General features: G+C 31.2%; 1 protein-coding gene across 2 annotated transcripts in view; it reads right to left on the reverse strand.

Moving 5' to 3' along the window:
- The window catches only part of LOC145242395 (beta-glucuronidase-like), a 55,250-nt gene extending 29,378 nt beyond the window's left edge, over positions 1-25,872 (reverse strand). The window contains exons 1-6 of one of the 2 annotated variants that reach the window (XM_080105421.1): positions 25,439-25,872; positions 21,658-21,837; positions 18,128-18,303; positions 13,173-13,315; positions 9,390-9,583; positions 7,804-7,941 (exon numbers count right to left, since the gene is read on the reverse strand). In XM_080105421.1, the coding sequence (XP_079961547.1) occupies positions 7,804-7,941; positions 9,390-9,583; positions 13,173-13,315; positions 18,128-18,303; positions 21,658-21,837; positions 25,439-25,663 (1,056 nt within the window). In that variant the 5' untranslated portion in view covers positions 25,664-25,872. Of the gene's footprint in view, positions 1-7,803; positions 7,942-9,389; positions 9,584-13,172; positions 13,316-18,127; positions 18,304-21,657; positions 21,838-25,438 lie in introns of those variants that run through there. The other variant, XM_080105422.1, reaches the window with a different exon arrangement.
- Between the last annotated feature and the right edge of the window lie 460 nt (positions 25,873-26,332).

Below are 26,332 nucleotides of genomic sequence, written 5' to 3' on the forward strand. Positions count from 1 at the left end.
CTATATTTTTATTAAAAAAGGTATAAAAATATTCTAAAAGATATAATTTATCAACCTTTTTTCCAAGGAATCTCTTCCCCTTTATAATAAAGTGCTATGTGTATTTATTTGTAAATCTGTATCTGTTCAATCAAATAAAAGTCTGCCCAAAGAATAAGGAGAATGCAAATCTAATGTTTCTTCTCTCAGCTTTTCTTATCAATTTAGTTTTTCTTTCCTTTTTTTCTTTTTCAGTTGTTTCATTTAATCGTTTTAACTTTTTTCTGAAAAAAAATTTATAAAACTTGTTTCATTAATATTTTTCTGTCAACAAATAAACATTTTTTCATAAAAATAAAATATGGTGAGTATTTTTCTTGCTTTAAAAGTGATTTAATTACTTTTTTATGTTAGAACGGCGCCTCATTTTCATTTTTATATCAGGTCGTTTTTATTTGTCTTTTTCTGCCTGTTTGTGTAAATCCACATTGGCAACAATTGTTTTTTTTTTTTTAGTTACTTTAGACAAATCTTAACTCAACATGAAATGATGTTTGTTATTTAAATCTTAACTCAACATGAAATGATGTTTGTTATTTAAATTCTTCTGAAATGATAACTCTTCATTTAAATCCATTCCTGAAAAATGCTTTAAAGTTATCGATGAAAGGTAAATAACTCTTACCAGTTCTTGTCAAACTTACATCCGAGCACTAATATTCATTTCAGTATCTCATCATTTTCATAATGGTTAATCTTGTTGATTTGTTATTTTGACAAAGAAAATTTCATCCAAAATGTTTGCTTTTGACAATAAACTTGTTTGATAACAATATTATTTTTTTGTGCAAATACCAGCATCTTGACAAGCAAAGTATTTTACATTAATCCATGGTGCAACTATTAAATGTGTTGATTAGAAATCAGTTCTGAAGAATAGTCTTTTGGAAGTTGACAATTCAATCCTTACTATAACCAGTAATGATTAGAAATTTTATCCAGTCATCGCTAACAGAACGAGAACAATATATCCCCTGGATTAACTAAAGGGTTTAGTTTGAAATTCTATGCAGGTGTACCGATGAAGTTTACCCTTCAGTGCCCAAAATGAAAATGCCTAAAATAATTTCTACACATATAGCTCGACATGTTCCCTCGACTGAATTAATAAAAGCAAATGAAAACATGAATTTCTCTGAATTTATCAAATTTGCCATTTTGATCCACTTCGAATATGCAAAAAGACAGATTTTTCCTTGAGATAAAATCTATGCAAAGATAACATTAGCTTGACACTGGCTTTCCTTAGTCTTCTGTTGGGTATTGGGAAAGCTAAATAACTCACATAGTCATAAGCATACACACTGACACTAATGCACACACAATACATTAACTTTTTCACACTTGTCGTCCGGTCATCGAAAACAAATGTGTAAACTTATTTATTGCAATTCTCCTAACATTTTCCACTCCACGTTCTACAATAAGAACAAATGAACATCGATGCTTATTATTAATTATTAATCAAATGTAATTTTTGTTATGAGTGGGAAAGTTTTAATTACGATTTTTCAACCCATGGATAATGCAGTCTTTAAATTATTGATTCAGGCTTCCTCAATATTTCAGCTAATGAATACTCCTTATTCTGCAGGGACTCAAAATATGAACAAACATTCTACGTTTTCCTATGTGTGTAAACTTCTATTTTAAGCATATATAAATATGATACGTTTTGACGGTTAAATACAGGCAAAAGTTAAAAGCCATTGACCAAGTGTTTTGATGCCTGAATATTAAATTTATGCTCATTTTTACATTAAATACTAATCCCTAACTATGCATCAAACGGATACCATAATACTTAGTTTGCTGCACCTTGTTATAACAAAGGTCCATACAAAATTTCAGTCAGATCGACCCAGTAGTTTCCAAGAAAAAGTGGAATGGATAGACAGACAAACTAAGAGAAATTTAATATAGAATCTCTTTTGCAAACTCATTTTGTTTGTGCATAAAATTTCTGTTTCTCTCATATTGGAGTTTTACCGAAAACAGTTTTTCTTTAAAATGATTCTCTAAAACTGGTTCTCTCCACCAAAATTCTCAAATTCAACAAAAATTCAAAAGTTAAAAAAAAAAAAAAAAAATATACCTGAAGGTTACATTATTTGAAATGATGTGAACAACAAAGATGTGAATAATCCATTCTTTCAAGTCATCAACATTTCAGAACAATTTGTCAAAAAATAGACAGTAATCATTTAAATTAAAAAAAAAAAAAAAAACTACTGTTATCTATTTTTGGGACATTCTTTACAAAACTAAGACTCTGAACTTAGAAAAAAAACACTTTTTTCTTTCTCCATATGTCTAATGAATCTTGTGAGGATGATCTTGTTTCTTCCCTGCAACCCTTTTCTCACAGAAGAAACATTAGCCTTTCTCTACTTTAAGGGTCAACAACCTCATGGCTCGCGAATCCATTTTGACTAGCCTGATCACCAAGGTTTTTATTTTTAACATGAGACAAAACTTTCGAATTTCACAAAAGGCCCGTTGTTACCATCCTTTGATCTACCTAACTGAATTTGAATATTATGATCACAAAAAACACAATCATCTCCATTTCTGCATAAAAATCAAAAAAATAAACATAACACAAGAATTGAAAACTAATTCAATTGACCGATTGGCAAAAAACACAAAACAGGGGACAACTTTAAAGAGACAATATTGTCTCAGTTGGTTTTCTATTTCATTCCCTCAAAAGCGACCCCCAACACTTTACCCCTGCCACCTACCCTTTGAAAGTTGCTGGAATCTTTCAATGGGCCATGGTTTTATCTTATTACATTCTTCCTTTTCTCAAACAAGAGTTTTTCACTACTATTTTTTTTTTTGCACACTGCATGGCTCAACATGGGTCATATATCATGCTTTTTAAAGTTTAATTACTCTGCAAATAGATTGAATAAAATTAGAATGCTTTGAATACCGAAATAAAATTTGAATGAATATAATCAGTGCTTTTCGTGTTTATTTATTCAAAAAGAAATAAATTAAGTGTAAGTGTTTAAGCTTGTCACAAGAGAGCATTATACTCAATTATTTATTTATCATAGAAATGGTGTCTTCAAATAATTCATTAAATAATTACATATCTTTTATCATTCATTGTAGATATAGCAACTCATTTGAATCATTTAAATTTACTACTTCAAGATAGAACTTGACTTACAAATGAGATGTATAATCATATTGTTGCTTTTGAAAAAAAACATTAACTTAGAAATAAAAATTATGCTTATTTCCCTTTATTCAACGCAAAGACATCATAGGATTCAGAGCTATTTATGAATATAGTGCAAGATTTGCAAAACAAATTTGTATCACATTGTGCCACATGCACAATGATTTCAAATTGCTTGTTACATCATTTGATGTGAAGGTTAAGACAATATCGTAATGTTTTCAAATGAAATTGATAGAAATGCAGTGTGATGCTCTATTAAGATCAAAATTTAATTCCAAAAATATTTCCTTAATTGATTTTTATGTGAAATATATTTTTCCATGTAGAAAGTATTTCAAATTAGTGACCTATGCAAAAAAATGGCATCTTTGTTTGGAAGTACCTATCAATATGAAATTTTTTTTCAAAATTGAAGCAAACTAAAAACAAAAAAAAAACAAGATTTACTCATAACCATCTTTATGATAGCTTGTTCTTAACATCAACAAGTTTGAAACCAAATATTGGCACTCTCAATAAATAAAAATCAGTGTTTTCCATTAATTCTTTAGTTATTGGTGATAGATTAACACTGCTGCAATGCATTTATAAACAAATGATTCCAACAATGTTTTCAATTGAATAAATAATATTTTTGACTAATATATTCATTTGTTGTTAATATAAATTATTTTTATGTATATTCAACACTTATGATTCAATGTGAATATGCAAATTTGTTGTTAATATAAATTATTTTCATGTATATTCAACACTTATGATTAAATGTGAATATGCAAATTTGTTGTTAATATAAATTATTTTTATGCATATTCAACACTTATGATTAAATGTGAATATGCAAATCTGTCAACACTTCTCAATCAAACTATATCGTTGACATTCAAATGAAATTTGTTAGGTCATTTTCCGTAGAATGGCTACACATGTGCACTAAAAATATTAGACTATCTGTTAATTATCTTTCATAAGATTTATTTTACCAAGTTGCATTGCTTATGTTTAATATCAAATAATAGATAATATTTGGAACCGACATGTGAGATAGCAGAAATCTAAAGACAGTTAAACATACGCACATTATACATGCATATCTCATGAATGTAAGAATCATCCGCATCTGTACATATGCAAGTGTCTATGTTTGCAACTATTTGTACTCATACTTATGGGTATATATATTTCATTTTTGTGTCTGGTTCATTTGTGGTACAATTTTCAATAACAGTTTCAAACATGCGCATCATATTTTTTTCCATTTTGAAGTATTTTGAAATTTTGTTAAAATTAAAAAAAAAATTTTTTTTATTACATTTTCACCCCAAACAAGGCAAATTGCCACTTTAGTGTAGGGGGCTACTATCAGGGGCAACAACTACTTGGGTACTATATAGGAATTTGGGCAGCAAGATGTCAGTTCACGTTACACTTGAACTTCTGCATGTCAGTACAGTTGGGGAAGCAGGGAACTGGAATGGAATTCCAGAATCTAGCAGTTCTGGAGAAGAAACTACTGGAGTAGAAAGATCTTTTACATCTAGGGATCTCTACTGTGTGGGGGTGGGATTTAGCTGCCTGTCGGATTTGTCGGGGGTGTCTACGTCGTGGGGGCACAAGTGTCTGCAGTTCGCCATAGCATTCATAATTAAAATACTTGTAGAACAGGCAGAGGGATGCAACATTTCGTTGATGGGACAGAGGCTGAAGCTTAGATGCCAGTTCAGGGCCTATCAGATTGGCGACTCTCTTTTGAACCTTGTCTAGGAGTGAGAGACTAGTAGTAGATGCACCAGCCCAAATGTGACAGCAATACTCCATACATGGGTGAATGGTGGCCTTATAGGGGTACAGGATACTTTCGGGTGTTAGTAGTTTTCTAGCACGGTAGAGAGAGCCTACCTTCTTCGCAGCGGCCCTGGCAATGCTTTCAATGTAATTGTTCCAACTCATGTTTCCTGTGAGCGTTAGGCCAAGGAGTTTGAAAGATGTACTCTCAGATAAAGAGTCACTGGCAGAGAAGGTTTCTTGTAATTATTGAAGAAAACCAGTTTAGTCTTGGCAGCATTGAATGTGACCATCCATTTTTGTCCCCATTCCACTACAGATTGGAGGTTATCCTCTAGTGTTTTGCCATTTGTTTAGATATGTGTTCATTTGTTTTCCTGTCATGCCTGTTATAGAGCGTGGTGTCATCAACATATATACCCATCTCAGAGGCAATTTTGTTGGGGAGGTTATTTATGAATATTAGGAACAATAGAGGTCCAAGGATAGACCCTTGAGGCACTCTCGCATTTATATCATATTGTTTAGATGTACAACCGTCGAAGACAACCTGGATTTTTCCCTTATCTAAGAAGGATTTAATTATGTTAAGTATTCTACCAGTGATACCGTATGATCTAATTTTCCTGAGGAGACCCTCATGCCATACCCTGTCAAAAGCCTTAGATATATCTAGAGCTACTGCTCTGCCCTCCCCCGCTTTGTCCAGTGAATGGTATATACGTTCAGAGATTACAGTTGGGATGTCTGCTGTGGAATGGGCTTGTCTAAATCCATATTGTTGGTCAGTCAGAAATTTAGCATCATTTAGTGATGGACTAGAGCATGGTTAATTATAGTCTTAAATAGTTTGGCAAAAAGTGGGAGGAGGTTAATGGAGCAATAATTTGATGGGTCAGTTCTTTCGCCAGAATTCTTGAATACTGGTACCACAGAAGCAGTTTTTCAACAGCCCGGAAAGCAAGATTCATTAAGGCATTTGTTGTAGAGTTTTGAGAAAACTGAAGCTACTTAGGCTGAGCACTTTTTTAATAGCACAGCTGGGATGAGATCGGGTCCACATGCTTTTGAAGTGTCAAGGTTTTTTATGATAGCATGCACCTGAGCAGGGGTGATTTTTAGATCGTCTAGCATGGCGTCTGTCCGCTGAGGAAAGTCAGGTAGGGATGGTTGGAGGGTCCAGTGTGGATTTTTGAGGCAAACCGACTGGCAAGCATGTTAGCCTTCTCGGTTGCTGAGCAAACAACTTTATGATTCCTTGAAAAGGTATTTTTTTAATATTAGACTTTTGGTTTTTTGATTATTCAATGTTTATTTTCATTATGGTTTTAAATATTTAGGTTGACAGGGGTCTGCATATGTAATTTTCCTTAATTTTTCATGAATGACCTTCATCCAGCCTGCAACCCATCATGATAACATGATCCAGCTCACGGGGTCAAATGAGTTGCCAACCCCTGTTCTACTCTATCATTAGTTTCATGGTAGGTGGTTGCCTGAGGTCCAATATCTGGCTTCCCTCTGTAAAACATTCCAGCAACAACTCATCTAGTGTCAACATTAATAAATTTTCTTTTTTTCTTGTGTGTACCTAAAATAAAACAAAACTATCATGAACAAAGAATACAGTATTGCAGAGATGCTGTATACAACTTGATCATTTTTATGTCCGACGTTAACAAATTTTTGTCATGCCACCTTCTTCTTTGCATGTCTTCAAAGCAGGTCATACAACAGTTTTCAGTCCTTTGTATCATTGTGGCATTTTGCAAGATCTTTCAAGTTGCACCAGTTAGGCAATTGATGGAAGAGAAGACAGTGTTGCATTGTATTGTCCTCCTCTCCACATCTGCAGATGGTTGGGTCAGTTTTGTAGCCACCATCTGGTCATAGCAGCTTTTGATAGCCCTCATTCCTCTTTACAGTTGATTGTTTTCCACTGGAGCCAGGTAATAAAGGATGGGGGGGGGTCTCTAACCATCTAGTTTACAACTAGTCTTGAGTCACTGATTTAAATAATAAAATTTTGACTGTTTATGACATTGTTTCAAACTCTCTCAGAGGTGTTGTTCATTGCCAACTAACATCATTATTTACCCTTGTGCTTAAGTGATATTCAGGCCTTGATAGGCGGTGGCTCATTAGTATATAAACAAAAACATAAAATGTTTTTTTTTTACTTTTATTCACTCCAAACAAGGCATATTGTCACAGAGATTTAAGAGATTTTGGTTAGGGACCAGATTTAAAAGAAACTGTTCTAAGTGGAGTGTTTACATTACGAGCAGTTTGAGGAAAGAAGCAATTATAGAGTAGAAAGTATTTTTCTAAGAACTTCCTAATCATGAAACACATTATCATGGGGCTACTTCAAGACAACATGATTATCTTCAAATCTATTGTCACCAAATACTTGTCATAAATCATTCTAAAAAGTAATCAAATTTTATCAGCTTGTTATTTCAGCTATTGTTTTGTATGAAGATAATTTTATGTATTGTTCTTTTTCTTGTCATAAGTCATCCAAGTTTTATAATATTATTCATCATTAAACTGACACTACATATACTTGTCATAAACAATCTACCATAATTAATCAAAATTTGTTCACTCCAGTAATAATTTCCATTCCTCTCATAACATTCTTCCATCAACTGACAATCATTCTATCTCATTAATCATTAACTTTGAGTATTTTTTGGACTTGAACAGTGCGGACTCATTTTTATAAAGATTAAAAAAAAATGCACATATTAAACAATTTTGATTTAGAATACACTTACATCTGCATCTTCATGTCGTCCAACTCCAAGACAATAAAATGGTCGTTTGTTGATGAGTAACTGATTATCTGTGACAGAAACGGTGCGAATACCAAATGGTTGTCTGTAAACATCAGTTTTATCAGCTAAGAGTACAACCTAAAAAATAAACCAAAAAAACAATTATCTGTTTTAAGGCATATCAACACTTTTGGGAGTTATTCAAAGCCAAAACACAAAAATTTACTCTAATTGTTACATTATATATGATACAAATATAACTTGACCTTTTGACTAGGAGAAAATGTAGTATCTGTTTTGATATTAGACTTCATCTTTTCTGTCCTCAGTGAGACTGAGACAATGTTTATTTTTATCTAATCCATAGTACCCCTTTTTCAATAGCTGGATTTCCCCACCTTAAAAACTGACCTTATGTCTAATTCTGCCAACACAAGGAGGAAAATAATAGGTATATCATAAGAATTAAATGAAAATTTATTTTTAAATTATAAATTTTATATAAAATTCCTAAATAAATAATTGCAATTTGTCTTCTCTCAAGAAACTCAACAATCACCTTGTAAGCTTCAAATATTTTTGTCTAAAGTATGAACATGCACTGGCTGTGATCATCTCACTTGCCATGCCGATGCAAAGTTGTTGGCACCGTCGTCAGTGCTGCAATGGAGATTTTACATCTCAAGCAAAACCACAAGTCCAGTTTATAAACAAATAACATTTATTTCTTTGGAGATCGCAAGTATTCATCCTCCCATGATAAAATAAAAGATTTTCAGAATGAGACTTTTTGTTTGATCAAACTGAGACACACAAGTCAGACCTAACCTGCCCAGAAAGGCATACACTGGCTGAACTGCTTAGCAGCTCTCAGGAAAATCCACTCTTTTTGTCAAACATTTAATTCCAACTTCTTTTGTCTGAATTAGCCAGTTCAGTTCTAGAAGGCCATACTTCCAAGCATTACCTTTTTCTTTGGGAAAAGGCGGTTATTACATGAAAAGGTTGGAGGTTACATCAACTGAAACATGAAAATAACAACCAAGAAGAGAAAAGTAGTTTGAATAATACAAATCATGAAAATAATTTTTTCTCAAAATTTCTAAAATAGAAAATAATTGGTTTTATGTTTCTGAATTTTTGACATGAGGATTTGGATTATTTCGATTATTTACTACTTTTCTCATCTTGAGTAGCAGCAGTTAAACAAGATAGATTTAAGGCTCTTAAAATTCATATTAGAATTGTCTGTGGCAGAACAGATACAGTGCTAGGTGAATTCAATTGTAAGTGACACTCTTTTAGAGGTTGAAGGTTCAATCCTCAGTGCGAGCAATACAAAAAACACAATTGTGAATTATTTAAAACTTCTATCTGACAGAATGAGAGCATCCTATCTCAGTGGATAAAGGTTTTCATTTGAAATTCCGTGCAGATTCTAAAATTTGACAGAAAGATCCCCAAGTTCGCAAAATACGCCTAAAGAATTTAGGGGTTACATTAGCTGAAACATCAAGATGAGAACAATAGTCTAAAGAATCCAAATAATTCAATTTGTTTTATTTTTGTCTTTTAAAAAAATTTACCTTAAATGTATATAAGTATCCAGGCGATGTTTTGTTCATTGTGTACGGCCACCACAGGTTGGCATTTGGGATCATAATTGTACCTGAAATACCAGTTGCATGAGCCACTGGCTTCCCATCCTTGTCCAGTACTTGAATTTCGCAATATACTGTATTTCCAGCTTCACTTGGTATAATAAGATAAGTTACCAAACCTGAAACAATTATTTCTTGGATTAGGAAGACATTGTGACAATTAAAAATAATCTAATGTTTGTACATACATTATCGCCTTTCACATGTATTTAAAATAAAAATATGAGATTGTCCAATTAGCAAAGATGATTAATTTAATATCGCTAAGCTAAAAAGTTTTGACTTTCATCATTTTTAAATAAATTGTTCCCAAAACAAATTAGGTTGTCTCCCTTGACTAAAACAATACCCCTTTAAATAAATACATTCTAAAAAGTAACATTTGTCCTATTGATTTGAAGGATATTCAGCTGACAATTGCTTTTATGATAAGAGAATATGTATTGTTTTAAAAAAGAAAAAATTAAATTGACACAATTTTACATAAAGTCAAAACATATTTGTTGCAGTTAAAGAATATTTGTTGAGTGTGCTATATAGGGGGAAAAAATGGGTGAAGAAAACAGAATTTATGACAAATGACCTTTACCAAGTGCAAGAAAATGTATTCTTCTATTAATATGCTTTTCAGGTTTGACACTTGAAGTGTTTGTTTTTTTTGTTTTTTGTTTTTTTTGTAGATTTTGTATCGTTGCCTTCAGAGGCTTGTAAACCAGATGTATGTAACATGGCACTAGGTTATACTTGATGTGACACTTCAATGATTAACAACTTAAAAATCAAAGATTAAACAAAATATGACTAGTCATCAATTGATTGTAAATTAAATTTTTATTAATTGTATTTTTGTTTATAAATTGCTTTCTTCACTTCTTTTCTTCTTGACAGTATTGATCGTGACAAGCATTATTTCGAAAGGAATATCATTATCAATAATAAGTTACAAAGATTGATGTAGAAAGCAATGTAGAGTTTCCATGGGTTACTATTACCATTATTTGGAATCATTATCATTCTTTACTAATCGGTTCCTGTGGAAATTCCAAAGGTCGCTGTCCTCCATTTCCTTTTTACTGTAAATGTACTTGTCACCTAAATATTTTTTTCCTAAATAAATAAAGATTTTTACATTTTCCTGAAAGATAGTTGTCATCTAAATATCCTTTCAATGAATAAAAGAAATATTACTTATAACAATAGCAATAACAAAATTTTATGTGGCATTTTTTTCAAGTTAAAAAGTTTTATTGCATATTGTTCTAAAGTATCCTCACATCCAGATTGCATTTTTAAAATTCACCAGCTGTGATAATCAGCCTTTAGTAGGGTGTATTCCAATTCCTGCTGTAGCTATTCATTTGAACCTGAGATCATAAAAATTGATCAGTTATCTCATAAGATGTATAGCAATAACATACTGAACTTTCAAGAATCTACAACAATTTTAAATGCCTGTCTGGAAACTTATTTAATGAACTTCGTATAAGCTTATAATTATACATATTATTCTTTTATTAATGGAAGCCATGGAAATTTTAGTCGTATCCTTGATCTGTCGTATATATGTTATTATATATGAACACCCAGAATGAATGATATTATTGTATCACATTCAAATTGAAGCATATCTTTTTATGGGAGTCTATCTTCAAAACATACATATTTTATTTTTAATAGTATTGACCTTGACACACATTCATTATTTCCAAAAGAATATCAACAGTAAATGATAGATTGATGTGGAATTTCCATAGTGTCCTGCTTGAGTAAATGAAAAGAGTATCTGGCATTAATTCAGAGCAAATTCTTTTTGCTTAAAAAACAATTTATAAAGTGGTAGAAGCTAGAGAAAAAAGGAAATTGTCATATCGATGTACTGTAGCAACATCACTGAACGAGTGGGTATAAGATGTTTAGTATTTTGGAGGGTTATTTTTTTTATTCAGGACTGAATATGATATTGAAAGTGTGAAAATTACTGGAAACTGTAATGTATCCGTAAAAAGGGTCAGTTTTCTAAGCGATAGTCTATTAATTAAATTAAATGAGATCATTTTTTTGAAAAATAAAATTAAGAAATAACCATCTGTTGTACTTAACCACTACCAAATACCTCAAATGGTTTTGAAATGGATGAATATAAAAAATTATTAATTTGTCTCAAATGCTATATATGTGTTTTTCACCTGTATGTGACTAACTCATTTATTTTTAAAATTTAAAAATTTTAAATAATATTTCGTTTCATGCCTATTTTTTTTTTAATTGACCTTTAATCTAAATTTTGTTGACATAATTAATGAAATAATAAAACAATAAAAACTTTTTTTTTCCTTTATGATCTTAAAAATGTGCAATCAATGAATCTCTGGCAACTTCGGGTAGATATGGCTATTTATTTATTTTTAATTATTTTAGTTGGTTGGTTGGTTGTTTTACGGCATATCAACACTTTTCAGGTTATTTAATGTGGAATCCAAAGATTTTGAAGAAAATTTTTTTAATAGAATATATTTGTTGTTTTCAAGTCAGTTTCTATTTAACCCATAGTTGCGACCTTAACAGAGTGGACCTGGGAGCGATGGTAATTAATTAAAGGGTGGCTCCACACTCCCCAAAACCCGCAAGCTGGGGCCTCACCACTGGATATAGTTTAAGGTCATATCCAGGACTGTATGATTATTTTATATAAAGTAATGATAGTATAAAAGACTAAAAAAGGTATGTATTTAATACTATTTAGTCAGTCATTTTAGGCAAATAGAATTTCATTTCTAATCAATTTAATCTGATTTCATATTTCATCTGATCAACAGATTTGTTTTGATTACTATTTATTTCCCTTGTTATCTATGTCACCATAAAGAAATCTGGAATAAATCTAATTTTAAATCAATTTTTTTAAATTTTACTATATTTTGATATGCAATTATTTTTATGGTAATCACTCCAGACAAGACATGAAGCCACTTGATATAGGGAGCTAAAAATCTTTTTTAAATACCATTTCAAGATAAAAAACTAGTCAATGACAACTATTATATGGAGAGTTTCCAACTCAAAAAACAGCAATTCTTTGCCCTTTGTCAGAAACATTGCTCATGGAATACAAGAACTAAAGGACAAAATAAGAGAAGCAAGAGTTACAAGACTGCTGAAAGTAAACCAAAGTTCACTTTCACTTCTCCATTCAACCGATCGTTATTTGACCTCATCTACTTACACTATAATGTTCCCATAGCATATTTCATAATCTGTGGACAAAATTGATAAAATGCCAGCCTGCTAAGACAGAATTCAGAGTTTGATTCCTGTTTGAAGATGTAAAATATTTTCTACATTTTTTTCTCGTCTTTAAATCATGGTAGACTTTTAATGTCAAAGTTAAAGAAAAAAAAAAATGAGTAGATTTTTTTAAGAGGATGCAAAATCGTAGGAAAAACTAAAAAGGTCAACATTTTAAATTTAAAAAAAAAAAAAAAAAAAAAAAATATGAAATACTTTTATTCCTAGCTAAAGAGCATTTTTTTTATTGGTGAAGAAAATTTATTTCAGTCAGGTAAATTATTAATAAAAGTAAAAAGATTTCCAGGAAACATGGAGTAAAAATAGTTAGTATTGAATAAAAAAGAAGCCATGGAAGCCATGCCTGTTAAGAAAAAATGCTGCTTGTTTTAAGACTAGAAAACATTAACAGTATCAACAAACCTGTCGATCCCACGATGGAAGTCTTCAAGATGATATCATGGATATAAATCTGATGCGTCGTGTACAACCAAACATGGCGATGAATTCCAGCATAGTTGAAGAAGTCCATCTGCAAATTTTGGACAAAATAGCCACGAGGATATCTGAAACAAAGAACCAATCTTTGTAAATTGTAGTTGAAATAAATTCACTTGCTCAAACAGTTCTAACATATAAAGTTATCTTGCCCAATTTTCAAGTTAAACCCACACAGCATTTAAGCTGACAAATCAAACTTTTCTTCTGACTAGCCTATTTTCATTTGTTATTGTTGTACTGCATTTATTGGCAGCATCATGATGTACTTAGCTTCAATTTATGTAAAAAAATTACTTAGTCAGCGCAGACATATGAATCATCTTAAAAAATATGAAACATTTTTTGGTGCTTTTGCAGAATAGTGAAATTTGAAACAAATGCATTTCAGGTGCAAAAAATCATACACAACATGGGTTCAACATTTTTTTATTTTGAAATGGCTGATTTTAAATAAAAGCAAGGGGGAGATAAGTCAGTTTGTCATACAGAATTAGCTGCAAACAACTGTTCCACATTAAAGCAGACAAATCTATAATTCGATAAATTTTATTTTTACTAGTAATTATTTTTCTACTCAATCATGTTTTATAATTTTTGGAATCTTTCAGGTAGGTTCAATAGTTTTTAAATAGTTTGGTTAAATTATGTTTTTTCATGAGCATTTGGAGTCAGTCTTATTGTTTGAATGGACTGTTAAAGAACATTAATAGCTTATGTATTTTTGTATAGCAAAAGAGTCACCACTTATCAAGGCCCAGAGGCCACTGGAGGATAAGTGTTAATGCGTTGTCAATGGGACAATATCGTAATTGTTAATAGTGGAAATTTGGTAAATTGGATTACTTAAGGGGATGGCTTAAGAACGTGCTCACGTTGGACTTAAAGTCGACCATATTGTAGTCAATTGGAAAGCAGGAAATTGGAAGAGTTCCACAGGCGTGCAGTTCTAAAAAAGAAGCTTTGTTCATGGAATCTATGTTTAGGTTTAGGCACAGATAAAAAGTGGAGAAAATTATTGATAGTGTTTTCAGCTAGACAAGTGTTTTTCGTGAAAGACAGGCAAGGGGGAAATCATAGATTTGAGCTCAGATAAGCACTTGCCATGAAAATAATAATAAAGCAGAGACAGGTTCGCAATGTCTCTTCTGTGAGGAAGAGGTTGCAGGGAAAAGAAAAGGGCATCTCCCACTCGGCTATGAAGTCTATTTTGAACTCTGTCAAGACAGGATAAGGTCTTTCTAGCAGCTCCTGCCCAGATGTGGCAACAGTACTCCATCCTTGGATGTACTTAGCTCTTATACAGGTAGAGGATTTCATCAGCAGTGAGATATCTACTGGAATAGTAGAATGATCCAACCATTTTTCCAGCAGCCTTGACAACGAATTTGATATATATGTTCCATTTCAGATCAGGAGTAAAGATGAGACCCAGAAGCTTGTCAAAACATGAAGCCTTCCCAAGACGAGAGCCATTCATTTCAATTGATGCTAGACGGGTATCAGAGCATTGATAATGTAAAGATAGAAGCTTGCTTTTAACTGTATTAAAATTATCCAACCACCCTTTTTCCCATTGCAGCACGAGCTCAAGATCAGAGAAGAGAGAATCAGAGAGAACTTGGTTGTTTATAGCCTTTGAAGTGTTGCCATAGATGGTAGTGTCATCAGCATAAATGTCTACAAATGATCTTAGGATGTAATTTTGGAAATCATTGATGTAGATCAGAAAGAGAGTTGGGTCCAGGATGGACCTCTGAGAGACTCCAACATTAATACTGTGAGTTTCTAATTTCTGCCCATCAATCACTACTCTTATGAACATATCAGAGAGAAATTATTTAATAATTGAAAAGACATTTCCAGCTATACCGTTGCTGAAGATTTTGTGGAGACAACTTTTATGCCATATCCTATTAAAGACCTTTAGTATGTCAAGAGCAATTGCCCTAGAAAGTGAGCCTCTGTCGAGAGATTTGCTAATCCTATGCAATATAACTGTTAGCATATCTGTTGTAGATCTAGCAGAACAGAAACCATATTGCATGTCACTGAGGAGGTTATTTTTGTTAAGGTGGTTGACTACTTTATTTAACACAGATTCTGACAACCTACTCATGACGCACAGGAGAGTGATTGGTCTATACTGAGAGGGAGATAACTGATCACCTGAATTTTTAAATACAGGACATACTGATGGGGTTTTCCAGCATGTTGGAAAGCAATTCTCCTTAAGACAATGCTTAAAAGCAAAAGAGCAATTAAAGGGTACATCTTCAATAAAAAAAATGGAACTTAAAAGTCAAATTTTGATCAAACTTATGTGAAAACTAAATCTATTTAAGAAAAATAAAAGCAAATAAAAATAAATTCAGAAGTAAATGATGAACCTCCACCTTAGAAAAATGAATGTAATTTTTTTTTTTTAAACTTTGATGGTACAAATCACTTTGTGCTGCCATGGCCAACATGCAATGTACATGTCTAAGTGACACGCAAAACAAAGAAAAGTTTTTAGCTAATAAAAGTGGGCTTACTTATCAGAGGAGTATGATTACATTGCAATTTTATATGACAGTAGAATTATACATTCGATGAAATCCATAACTTTTAATGTTTATAAGAGATTTAAGACTAAACAAATACTATCTATAGGAAATATTTTTTAAATAGAAACATGATCATGTAAAGCTGTTACAGACAATGACTTATTCACTATGCTTGGTGATAATGACCATCAACATCAGTCATCAACTGTTGTGTCTGTGGTGATAAAGAGATAGTGGCTAGGCCAAACATGTTAGTAGCATATATTATTATTCATCAGACTACTGTTCTCTTTTTCTCTGATTTTCACAACGTTTCGGTCGATATAACTTCCGACCTTCTTCAGGTGTATCTTGTCGAACTCAGGAATTTGGACGGAATTTCGAGCAGAACCCTTTATTTACTTCACAGGCATAGCGTGCTCTTGTTCTGTCAGCCATGACTGGATATAAGTCTTAAGTAATTCGCAAATGTATATCAGTCACCCACACTGAGGATTGAACCTTCAACCTTCAGGAGAAGGTTACTTTTACAATTGATTTTTCCCAGTACTCTAACCACTGCGCCACGGGTCCTTGCACAAGGATTCGTGGCGCAGTGGTTAGTACTGAGAAAAATCAATTGTAAAAGTGATATTCTCCTGAAGGTTGAAGGTCCAATCCTCAGTGTGGGTGACCGAAAAATACAATTGCGAATTAATTAGGACCTCTATCCAGTCATGGCTGACGGAACAAGAGCACGCTACCCCCGTGAAGTAAATAAAGAGTTCCGCTTGAAATTCTGTCCAAATTCCCAAGTTCGACAAAATACACCTGAAGAAGGTTATATCGATTGAAACATTGTGAAAATCACACTCAAGATGAGAACAATAGTCCGATGAATAATAATACATATAAGCAATCCTCATCTCAAAAATTCAGAAATGTTAGTAGTAGACTGACATCCAGAACAAGGAGGTGAGTCATACCTGGTTATGCAAATGATTTGACTTTATGTTTCAGTTTTTCCACAAAAACATTAATAATTTGGAATATTCTGACTACTGTTCTCATTTTGGATGTTATTCTCACAATGTTTTGCCAGATGTAATTTCCAACTTTTTTCAGGTGAATCTTGTTGAACTCCAGAACCTTTATGCCAAACTCAGAACATAGTTTCAAACAAAACCCTTTATTTAATCTATGGAGGTAGCTGGTTCTGGCAGCAAGGACTTGTAGCATAATGGATAAAGTGTTAAGTGTAATCAGTACTAAGTGACAGTTTTCTGGAGGTTGAAGGTTCAATCCAGTGTGAGTGATACTAAAAATTACAAATTATTTAAGATTCTACTCAGTCATGGCTGAGAGAACAAGAGCAAGCTGCTTCCTTAGATTAAATAAGGAGTTCTGTTTGAAATTCCATACAGATTCCCAAGTTTAATAGAAAGATTACTCAAGTTCAACTAGATACGCCTGATGAAGGTCAGAGGTTAGATTGGCTGAAATGTTGAGAATAACATTCAAGATAAGAACAATAGTTCAAATATAATCCAAACGATACATGAATTTGTTGATCAATTTATACAAGTATAAATGTTTGGTTGATTCAGGTAGTTAATCTAGTTCTAGTTTTAAATTTAGGTACTTTAAACCTAATCTCATCTAGTATTGTCTAGTGACACAGTAGATCTTGACATTGATCAACAATCAATTCTAAGTGATAATCTTCTGTAGGATGAAGGTTCAATCCTTACTACAGACTATAATAACTAAGAATAAAATAAGAATTAATTAACACTTCTATCCAGCTAATGGAATGAAAATAAGGGGATTAAATAAAGAGTCTGCTTGAATTTTGTAAGTTTTCAAATTTTGACAAAGGTTTTCACATTTGAAAAGATGCAATTAAAGAACGTCGAAGCTTACAACAGCTGAAATGTTGTGAAAATAACAAGCAAGATGAGAGTAGTAGTCAGAATGATCCAAATTAGCAATCCTCATCTCAAAAGGTTTTAAACAGTTTTTTTTTTTTTTGTGGAAATGTTTTTCTTTTTCTTTGTTTAGGCCACTTAAAACATTGAGGAAATCAGTTTATGACGATCTGTTTCTGGAAGACAACACAAGCTGAAATGACAACAGACTTTAGAAGTTGGAAGTTATTCACAAACCATTCAACCTCAGCAGGAGATAAGATAAAAAATGCAAAGTAATTATAATAAAAAAATAATTTATTTGGTTAATTTTTAAAATACTAAAAGAAAAAAAAACATCATAGAAATGTTTGCTACTTGATTTAGGCAAATACCATGCATATTTTCATTTGCTTTTTTAAAGAGCAAAGAATAAAGAACAAACCTCTTGGAGTTTCTTTTATATTCAATCGTCCCTGGTGGCAGAGTAGTGGGAGTCAGGGTATTATTAACGGCAATTGTTATCCTATTAATTGTAAAATAGTTCAATAAATGACCGATTTCACCCTCAAAGGGTAGGTGACCCCCGCTGTGATTAAAGGCAAAATGAGAGTTCACCCACTGTTAAAAAAGAAAAAGAATATATGAGAGAGAGAGAGAGAGAGAGAGAGGGGGAGGAATACACAAAGATAAAAAGATAATTCAGATATTAATCAATATAATGGTGACTATCTGAAATACCCATTCTATACAGGATTGGTCATTAATACTGAGATACCTTAACAAGTAGAAGAGCTATTAGACTTCAAATTATTCAAAGAAGTAGTGTTGGGACGATTCCTAAATTTTTTCCGATTCTGATTTCAGGAAAATGTTGATTAAGGATTCCGATACCAAGTACGATTCCGATTCCCGTGGAATTGTTGTTTTGAAATATACCATTATATAATCAAAAGTTTTTGTGTAGTGAAAAAATTTGGTACAGCGAAAAAGTGGAAATACAATTTAGGGAATTTTGAAAACGATTTGATTTTTTCTGTAAAATTTTTTCATTGAAGATAAAAGTCAAAACAAATATTTTAACCATTAATTAAACATGCATCATGAAATTAATAACAATCAATTTTAGGAGTTATTTTATATATTAAAAAATATAAAGAAAAATTAAGTCATGATTAATTCAACAAAAATACAAAAACATCAAATTTCAAGGGGAATAACATGTTTTGTTTATCTTTTGATATTCATTTTTTTGTTTTATTTTCTCTTTATCTTCGATAACTCTTTTAAAAATTAACATTTTTTTTTTTTTTTTTGCAGCTTCAATCACTGATTTTTATTCCACTTTCTAGAATATTCTTATTTCTAAATGAAATTTTAAAATAACTAAATCTTTGATTAAATTTTTATATTCAATCGTCTCAAATTATTCCTATTTATTTGACTTTTTAAAAAATATTTTTAACAATAATAATGTTATTTTTTAAACAAGGTTATTTTTTAAATCGAAATTAATTGGTTTGGTAAATGTTACCTTACGCTACAACAGAACACTGACCACTAATTTGTTTTTTAAAAAGTATTTGAGGTCGCTGACAACGAATCTGATAATCAAACCCGCTGCAAATTTACCGTTTGTATGGTATGAACCCCTAGACCTTGGGACTATTTTGTGCCATTTCATCACCTTCGGTAATGTTTTTCTTACATGATACGTTCGTGTGTGAACGGGCGTAGTGAAGTGTCTTATCGCATCACATAGGAATCTTTCTAAAAAGAAAGTTAAAAAAAAAATAAATAAATAAATAAATGTGGTTCATTAAGCTACAACAAAACACCAACCACTCTAATTTAGTTTTTAGGGGTATTCAAGGTTGCTGACATTGAATCTTATAATCAAACCCGTTGCAAATTTACCGTTTGCATGGTATGAACCCCTAGACCTTGGGACTATTTTGTCATCACCTTCAGTAGTGTTTTTCTTACATGATACGTTCGCGTGCAAACGGACATAGTGGAGTGTCTTATCATATCGCGTAGGAATCTTTAAGCAGTCATTTGAAATAAAGTTATAAAAAAAAAAAATGTGGTTTATTTACTTTTTTTTTGTCTTACATAGTTTTAATGCTTTTTAATTGATCTAAAAAAATGTTTTCACAAAACATATTTTTATGTTTTTCGTCCTTTTTGTGGGGTGGGAGTATTCAATTATAGGACTTGTGTAGTTTAACAGGTGCTTCTGCAGTTTAATTAACCGTTTTTCCGTAAATAAGCGCGCCCCAGCACCACCCTCCCCAATGTAAACAGAATTTTTGTGAAATGGTAAATGTCAGCGCGTAACTTATGGAAAAACGGTTAATTAAACTGCAGAAGCACCTGTTTGGTGTTTATGTTTTTGCAAACCGCTTGTGAAAACTTTTTTTTTTTTTGATCAATTAAAAGAGTATTAAAAAAACTACGTAAGACGAAAAAAAATGCACATTTTTTTTAAACTTTCTAATTTGAAAGATTTTTACGCAATGTGATAAGACATCCCACTACGCCCGTTCACACGCGAATGTATCATGTAAGAAAAACACTACCGAACGCAGTGAAATGGCACAAAATAGTCCCAAGGTCTTGGGGTTCATACCATGCAAACGGTAAATTTGTGGCAGGTTTATCAGATTAGTTGTCAGTGACCTTGAATATCCCTAAGAAAACAAATCAGAGTAGTTGATGCTCTGTTGTAGCATAAGGTAACATTTACCTTTTTTTGTAAACACGATTTTTGTCATAACGAATTTTTACGTGAAATGTATGGTTTTTCAGATTTGAGATAAAATTATTCAATGTATTTTTTATTTCCCACACTTTTTTTCTTGGAGAAATTAACTTTAAACTATAATCTTTCAAACACAATAAAAAAGTAATTGAAAATGAAAAAAATTATTATGATTAGCCGGCGTTAAAAACCATGCCCCCCCCTACCGAAGCAGCGATTAAATTGCCTGTACCTAGTGCAGCAGATAACTAATCATGGGCCTCGAAATTTCGAAAAAGAAAGACAGCGCCTATGTATGTGATGGAATAAGAAAACTCATTAAGATAAATAAAGATTACCTTTAAAGTAGTTAATAAAATTCTTGTACAGCATATTAAATATGTTATGAAAAGTTCTATGACGTTTTTATCATAAATTTTTTACAGCATTAATCTCACTTCAAACAAACAGTTCAACTTAAAAATATAAGAGAATCATAATGAAAGAATCGTAAATCTAAGGTATTTTTTAACGTTGCAATTCTGATCCCCCTCTAAAATACAGGATTCTTACGATTAACGATTCCTATTCAGATTAATCGTCCCACCACTACAAAGAAGTATAAGACATCAATAGAATTACCAAAAGTGTCAATAAAATTAAAACATTAACAAAATCATCAAAACTTTGATATCAAAATAGAAAATTATTAATCATATGAATTGATGGTGACAATTATCAAATATTTTTCTTAATTTATATTTGGATGATTCAAACTATTGTTCTCTTGAATGATATTTTCATAACATTTTGACTGATATAATCTCTGACCTTCAGGTGTGTCTAATTGAACTTGGGAATCTGGATAGCAGACTCAGGAATCTATATGGAATTTTAGCTGAAACCTTTTTGAACAGAATTGAATTTGATGACCTGAAAAAGGTCGGATGTTACATTGATCAAAATGTTGTGAGAATAACATTAAGATGAGATCAGTAGTCCAGATGAATAATAATCTTTAGTTTATCCAAAAACTTCCAAAATAAACATTTTGTTATAGTTATTAAATCATAAATAGTTTAAATCAAAGTAGAAAATTTTCAATAATTTCAATAAAATTATTAATACTTTTAATCAAAGTAGAAAATTATAAAATTATTAATTATTTCAATCTAAGTAGAAAATTATCAATAAAAATGGCCATCCCTAAAATATTGTGAAAAATAACTCACGACAATAGAATTATAATGTGCACTTTCTATACGAAGATGAACAATTTTGTCATTCTTCCAGTTTGAATCAATGAAGAAATCTCGATCATACCACACCCAGCCAACAAAATCTCGAAGGTCTTTATCCTGGGTGATGTCATTGTAACTGGATGGAACTGGCATTGGGATAACCGGTCCAGTCTATTAGGGAATAAAAAAAGGACAAATAAAATAACATGATTATATAACATACTTATTAGAAATACATGTTAACACATGTTAATTGCTCAGGTTATTGATGACAAACAAACACAATATTATCTAATATATAAAGTAAAGTTATTTTCTTGTTTCTTTGTCATCAATAGCTTTTTTCCTCAAAATTCTATAATTAAATTTGTTTTGATATAAAGTTTTGGTCTCATTTTGACTATGTTCTTTAAAAACTACAGTTAATTATAGTTGATTTCATTGACTTCCATATGATACTAGAGTTCCTAGGTTAGTGTGGCATGCTCTTATTATTTCTAAAGCCAACAGATTTATTCTGTTCACAAAAATGAACAATAAATTTCATAGTTCAATTTATTTTAGTTACAAAATGGAAAATAATTTATAATTTTATACTTTAATCTGATGGAGGAAAATAATACACATTGTTTGGTTTGGTTGTTTTGTTTTACGGCATATCAAACCTTTTGGTGTTATATAATGCTAAATCCGGTCATTTTGGTAAAAGTTTTTATATGTTAAGTTCTTTATATCTTTAAATATTTATTTGTGGTGTTTGGTTGTTTTATAGCATGCCAACCAATTTTTTAGGTTATTTACTGCAGAATTTAGTCATTTTGGTAAAAGTTTTTTATGCTTCAAATATTTAGTCATAGTGTTTGGTTTGGCTGTTTTGTAGAGAAAAATTGTTTTTGGCTTTGCAAAACATGATTGAATCTGCAAAACGAAAGGAAAAAAATCTAACATCAATGTTTGGCTAGGAAGCTGACAATCTTCAGACAGCCTGATCTATTAGAACAGTTTTTTTTCAATAGAGAGAAATAAGTCATCAGTTGAACAGGTATTTTTTTTTCTCTGAAAAAAAAAAAAAAAAAAAAAAAAAAAGCACTCTTATCAAGCAGGTTTATAATAATAAAATTATAAATAAAATATAACAAGGTTACTCAATAAAATAATTATCTAAATCAGTGTTTAATTAAAGTATGGAATTTATGACAGACCCGTGATTCTAAACCAGGTGGGAGTTTTCCTCTTGGACCCAAAGACACCAGAATCTAGACCATTGTTCAAGTTACTTGTTCTCTGTTAGCTGAAATATTGTTTCGTGCAGTTCTGGGAGGTCTAGTTAATGAATTCTTTTTTTTAGTTTATTAAGTAAAAATAATTTATTTAAAACAAAATAAATATGAAAATATTTGTTTTACAATATCATTTTTCTGCTTTCTCTTCCATTTGCTTTGTCTTAATCACTCTCCATTTCAATATTTTAGACTAGCTTAAGGAACAACCATCTTGCATTTTACCAGGAATAGCTGTGTGCCAACTCATTAAAAGTGTTTTTTTTTTTTCCTATTTCATGCACAATATTAAACTGAATTTAACACCAATATGTTCAGCATGTCATGATTAAAAAAAAAGACACTTTTTGCTCATCTTTCCAATAAAATTACATGGATCAGGAATTGTCATGATTACCTCTAATTTTTATTTTCTCAATTATAATACAAGACTACTCTTGTTGTCTTGACTCATTAGGGATTTTACTGAGTCAAGCCATCATTGAGGGTGATCAGTATAAGCACCTATATATATTTTTTTTAATTATTAATTTTCAAATCTATCATTTTTTTTTTTTGTATAAAAAGTATTTGTGCGTTTTCATTATTTCTGCACCAAATTGTTCTCCTTTTTCTGTACACACTTACTTATTATGTCACTAGAGAATCCATTTTATTATTTTTTTTTAAATCTAATATTTTAGATTTTAGATTAGGGGATCATTTTCCTGTATAAATTTAAAGTAAAATAATCACCCATTCCTTAAACATCACCAAGTTCTGGAAACTTCTGGAAAAATAAATTGTAATCTAATTTTTTGTTGTTTCCATACTTATTACAAACTTTGTATAGTTAACACAAGTGCTGACGTCACAGACGTGGTGCTCCGTTCTTACAATCGGTTGGAGGTTTCTAACGTTTATTATTACATTTAAATGTCAGCATATGTCAATATCTCGGTGCAGTTTATTGCGTTTATTTCTGTTGCCTTCTTACAATGGTAAAGTAGGACACAAAGTCAGTTTTTAATCCAGTGAAAACCCTGCTACCCCAAAAAAGAGACACTCAGGATGGGGCAACTTTTTTTTCTTTTTTTTTTTTATCCTCAATCTTAAAGAATTTCTCCTTCATTGACCAAGAACAGAAAAGACACAGTATCAGAACAGATACTATACTTTAACATTAATTTTATTTGGAGAAGTAAAAAAAATTATACAAATAAAACGAAAATAAAAAGATATTGTAAATTGGCAAATATTTAAATCATAATTTTTTTTTCATTTTTAAAATATTAAAAGCAGACAAAAATTACTCGATTATGAATGGTGGTGGACATACTCAAGGCTTAAGCGTTTTTTTTTTTTTAATGCGATGAGAGATAAATTCTGCATGTTTTACTTTTTAAAGTGATTTCATGTGGTTTTACGACATTGTGCATTAGACTTAGACAGATATTAAAGATTAGTTACCTATCCCAGTTGCTACATAGTCCTAGGAATGAGGGATCATTTTAATAAAAAAAATATATGAAAAAATAATCCCCCACTTTCAATTCTAAAATATTTTTTTGAAATATAAACACGTAATCACCTAAAACAAAAAACGAAACAGAATCTCATTTTTAGAGGGGGTGGGGATAGCTAAGGGTCCTCTCCTCATCTACTTTTAAATATAGATATAATTTATTTTTTAAATTGACAAAGTTCTTAATGCTTTCTCTTTATATATATTCTCAAAAATTTTTATAAACTTGCAAGTTGTGCTATTTTCCCATTTATAAACTTGTGCTATTTTTACCTACCCTCCCAATCTCCCTTTCAGAATGGTTCTAAAATCTATCAATTAATGCATAAATTTGGTGCCTACGTTTTGCGGATTTTTTTTTTTTTTTTTTTTTTTTTTTTTGCAAAGATTAATTTCTTAAATATTTACGGAGAATTTATTCAGCGATATTCAATATTTAAATAAACCATTTAATTTGTAATATATTTCAATTTAACTTTTATTGTAAACACTTTGATTTTATGATTTGTTTCTTGCAAAACAAAATATACTCTCTCCCCAGAACAGATCAAACTAACTAATAAAATTTGGAAGCTAACCGTTTCAATATAATTCCCAAAATATATAGTGTTATTCATAATATTTTTTTATTTAGGGTATGAGTTAAAATAGTATTTTTCTTTTTTGGGGATTTTTTTGGTTCGAATTGGCGGTTTTTTAAAATTTCAGATGGAAAATGTAAAAAAATCTAGCGATTTTCTAGAGATTTCTTTCCCTGATCTAGCGGGTTTTTAAACTCCCAGTTGGTAACACTGTTTACCTACTATTTAGTCAGGAAATGGGTGATAATTTTACGTTAAATTTATATTAGAAACTGATCCCAAACCCTAAAATATTTAATAAGCAATAAAAAAGAATAAATACAAAAACGTAATTCTCTAGCGCCATGGTCGGTAATTGTCCACAGAAAAATATGTCCGTAAAAAATATCAAAACAAGTTATAATTACCTTTTTCAAAGATTCTTTGTACCACATCCTCTCGAATCCCGCGTTCCTGTTGGATGACATGTCTGCCCTAAAATTCCACATTCCGGATAAGCAGCGTATTTGACGACTTTCCGAATCTTGAATTCGAAGACTTGACGCTCGACATGGCCAGAAAACCAACACCAAAACAACAAAGATGAAGAAAGAAGACAGAAAAGTAGAAAAACGATTCGCGTAAACTGCCATGTTTGTCTTTAGTGCGCGGCTTGTATGAAATTAAAAGTGGGCGGGCCTAAAAAAAACAAACACATTTATACAACATTTTAGCATTTATTTATTTACCATTATTTATTTATTCATCTATAGTGAAAAAGAAATAACGATGCCAACATTTGTAATTTAAAACTTAGGAGATTGTAGCCCAAAATCTATAAGATGCTGACCAAAAAAAAAAACGAACTAAACAATAACAGGGACATTTTCGCTTGACACCGTTTTGATAATCAAGCTGTAACATTGTTTTTTTTCCCTTTATTTTCATTCATAATCAACCAAGTTTAGTGTTTACTTTATAGTAATCAAAACGAAATGGGTGTATAACAATTCTCTTTAAAAATGTAAAATATTATTTTAATTTCATTTTTATGCATACTTTTTTTTATTTTGTGAAAAGCAAGTAGTAATATTTAAATTTACTAAAAATAAACAATTAAAATAAGTTTTTGTTGTTGCTTTATTTAAGAATAGCATAGAAAAATAGAAAAATGTATAACATATTTCTTTACTCCCCCCCTCCCCCAGTCTTTGCTTGCACATCCTCAGTTCTTTTATTTTTTCAGAATACCTTCGACGTCCTTTTCTTTCTTGGCAACTGCCTGCCTGTCGATGACGCTATGAAAATAAAACCAGAGCGTG

This window comes from Euprymna scolopes, chromosome 21, assembly GCF_053919585.1.
Source record: "Euprymna scolopes isolate OS-2025 chromosome 21, ASM5391958v1, whole genome shotgun sequence".
Taxonomy (NCBI): Eukaryota; Metazoa; Mollusca; class Cephalopoda; order Sepiida; family Sepiolidae; genus Euprymna; species Euprymna scolopes.